At 46.0% G+C, this 1,500-nt stretch overlaps 1 protein-coding gene across 1 annotated transcript in view; it reads left to right on the forward strand.

Annotated features, from left to right (window-relative positions):
• Positions 1–1,072, forward strand: part of nfkb1 (nuclear factor of kappa light polypeptide gene enhancer in B-cells 1) — an 11,667-nt gene extending 10,595 nt beyond the window's left edge. The window contains exons 21-23 of the mRNA XM_083906115.1: positions 9–172; positions 273–387; positions 493–1,072. Coding sequence (XP_083762241.1) covers positions 9–172; positions 273–387; positions 493–587 — 374 coding nt within the window. The 3' untranslated portion in view covers positions 588–1,072. The remainder of the gene's footprint in view (positions 1–8; positions 173–272; positions 388–492) is intronic.
• The last annotated feature ends 428 nt before the right edge of the window (positions 1,073–1,500 follow it).

Genomic DNA, 1,500 nt, shown 5'->3' on the forward strand with positions numbered 1-1,500 from the left:
GTGTGTAGGTGACCTGGCTGCTCTGGACGCCACAGTGAAACAGGAAGTGTGTCGTTCTCTGGAGAGTGAAGGATGCTGGGAAACGCTGGCTCACAGTCTGGGTCTCGGGATCCTGAAGACGGCCTTTAAATTAAGCCCCTCCCCCGCTAAGACTCTGCTGGACAGCTATGAGGTCACACACCTCCTCATGTCCTCGTCCTCATGTTGTCCTCATGTCATCTTCTTCCTCATGTCCTCATGTTGTCCTCATGTCTTCATCCTCATTCCCTCAGGTGTCTGGTGGGACGGTCAGTGAGCTGTTGTCCTCTCTGAGGTCGGTGGGTGAGTGCAGAGCTCTGCTGGTCCTGGAGGAGGCGCTGTGTCGCCGCGACGCCGAGGCAGCGGCTGGTGAGACGATAACATAACGATCACATGACCTGACGAGACCCCGCCCAGTTTGTGTCGCTGTTGCCGTGACTACAGCTGTTGTCTCTGTGTGTCTCTGTGTCTCAGGTGGGCGTGGCCTCGCGCTGCTGCGGGACGTGAAGGCGGAGCCTCGCGTGGACAGCGGCGTCTGCGACAGTGGGGTGGAGCTTTCCACGGCGTGAAGCGCCACCGTCCCAACTTTAACTGTGGAAACTGGAACATTTCTGACCCCTGCTGGTCAAACGGAGTAATTCACCAAAAACAGTCAGTGATTCAGGGTTGAAACCATCGTTGTGAGGACTTCCTGTCTGCTGTGAGAAAACTTCCTGTCTGCTGTGAGAGGACTTCCTGTCCACAGTGAGAGGACTTCCTGTCCGCTGTGAGAGGACGTCCTGCTCTGAGAACACTGGTGCTGTTGTTCGGATATTTTACTTTTCTTTTTTAAAAACTTTTTTGACGAGAAGTTCCAGAGACATTTTTTTATTCTTCCTTTAACTGTTTTTATTTTAATTTTTTCTCTCGTCACTGAAACGTCGACATGAAAATTAAGGGATAAAAAAAAAAAAGATGAGACGCTCAAACGCGCGACACGTGACGTAACCAAAGGCATTGTGGGAAAGCAGTTTTCCCTCCGTGTGATCACATGATATTTATGTCACTGTACAGTTCACCCTGAGCTTTCATTGGTTCTTTTTAAATAAAACGTTTTATATATATTTGATACATTTGTCAACAGAATAATCACATTTAATGTCTTTTGACCGTTAAACCCACTCACCACAGGGGGGTGCTGTTGAGCAGGCAGAGGACAAGTGAAGGTATTTGTGTAAAACATAATGTGATTAACGTCTTATTCACAGCACGTTGTCGTAATATCGTATCTTAAACATCGTAATATCGTATCGTGACTTAAATATTGTGATATTGTATATCGTAACTTAAATATTAAACTGTCGTATCGCGATAAAGTATTGTGACTTAAATATCGCAATGTATTGTGACTTAAATATTGTGAAAATATGGGCTCGTGACTTGAATATCGCGATATCTTATCGTGACTTAAATATTGCGATATAGTATTGTGACTAAAATATC

This window comes from Microchirus variegatus (genome assembly GCF_963457635.1).
Source record: "Microchirus variegatus genome assembly, chromosome: 19".
NCBI lineage: Eukaryota > Metazoa > Chordata > Actinopteri > Pleuronectiformes > Soleidae > Microchirus > Microchirus variegatus.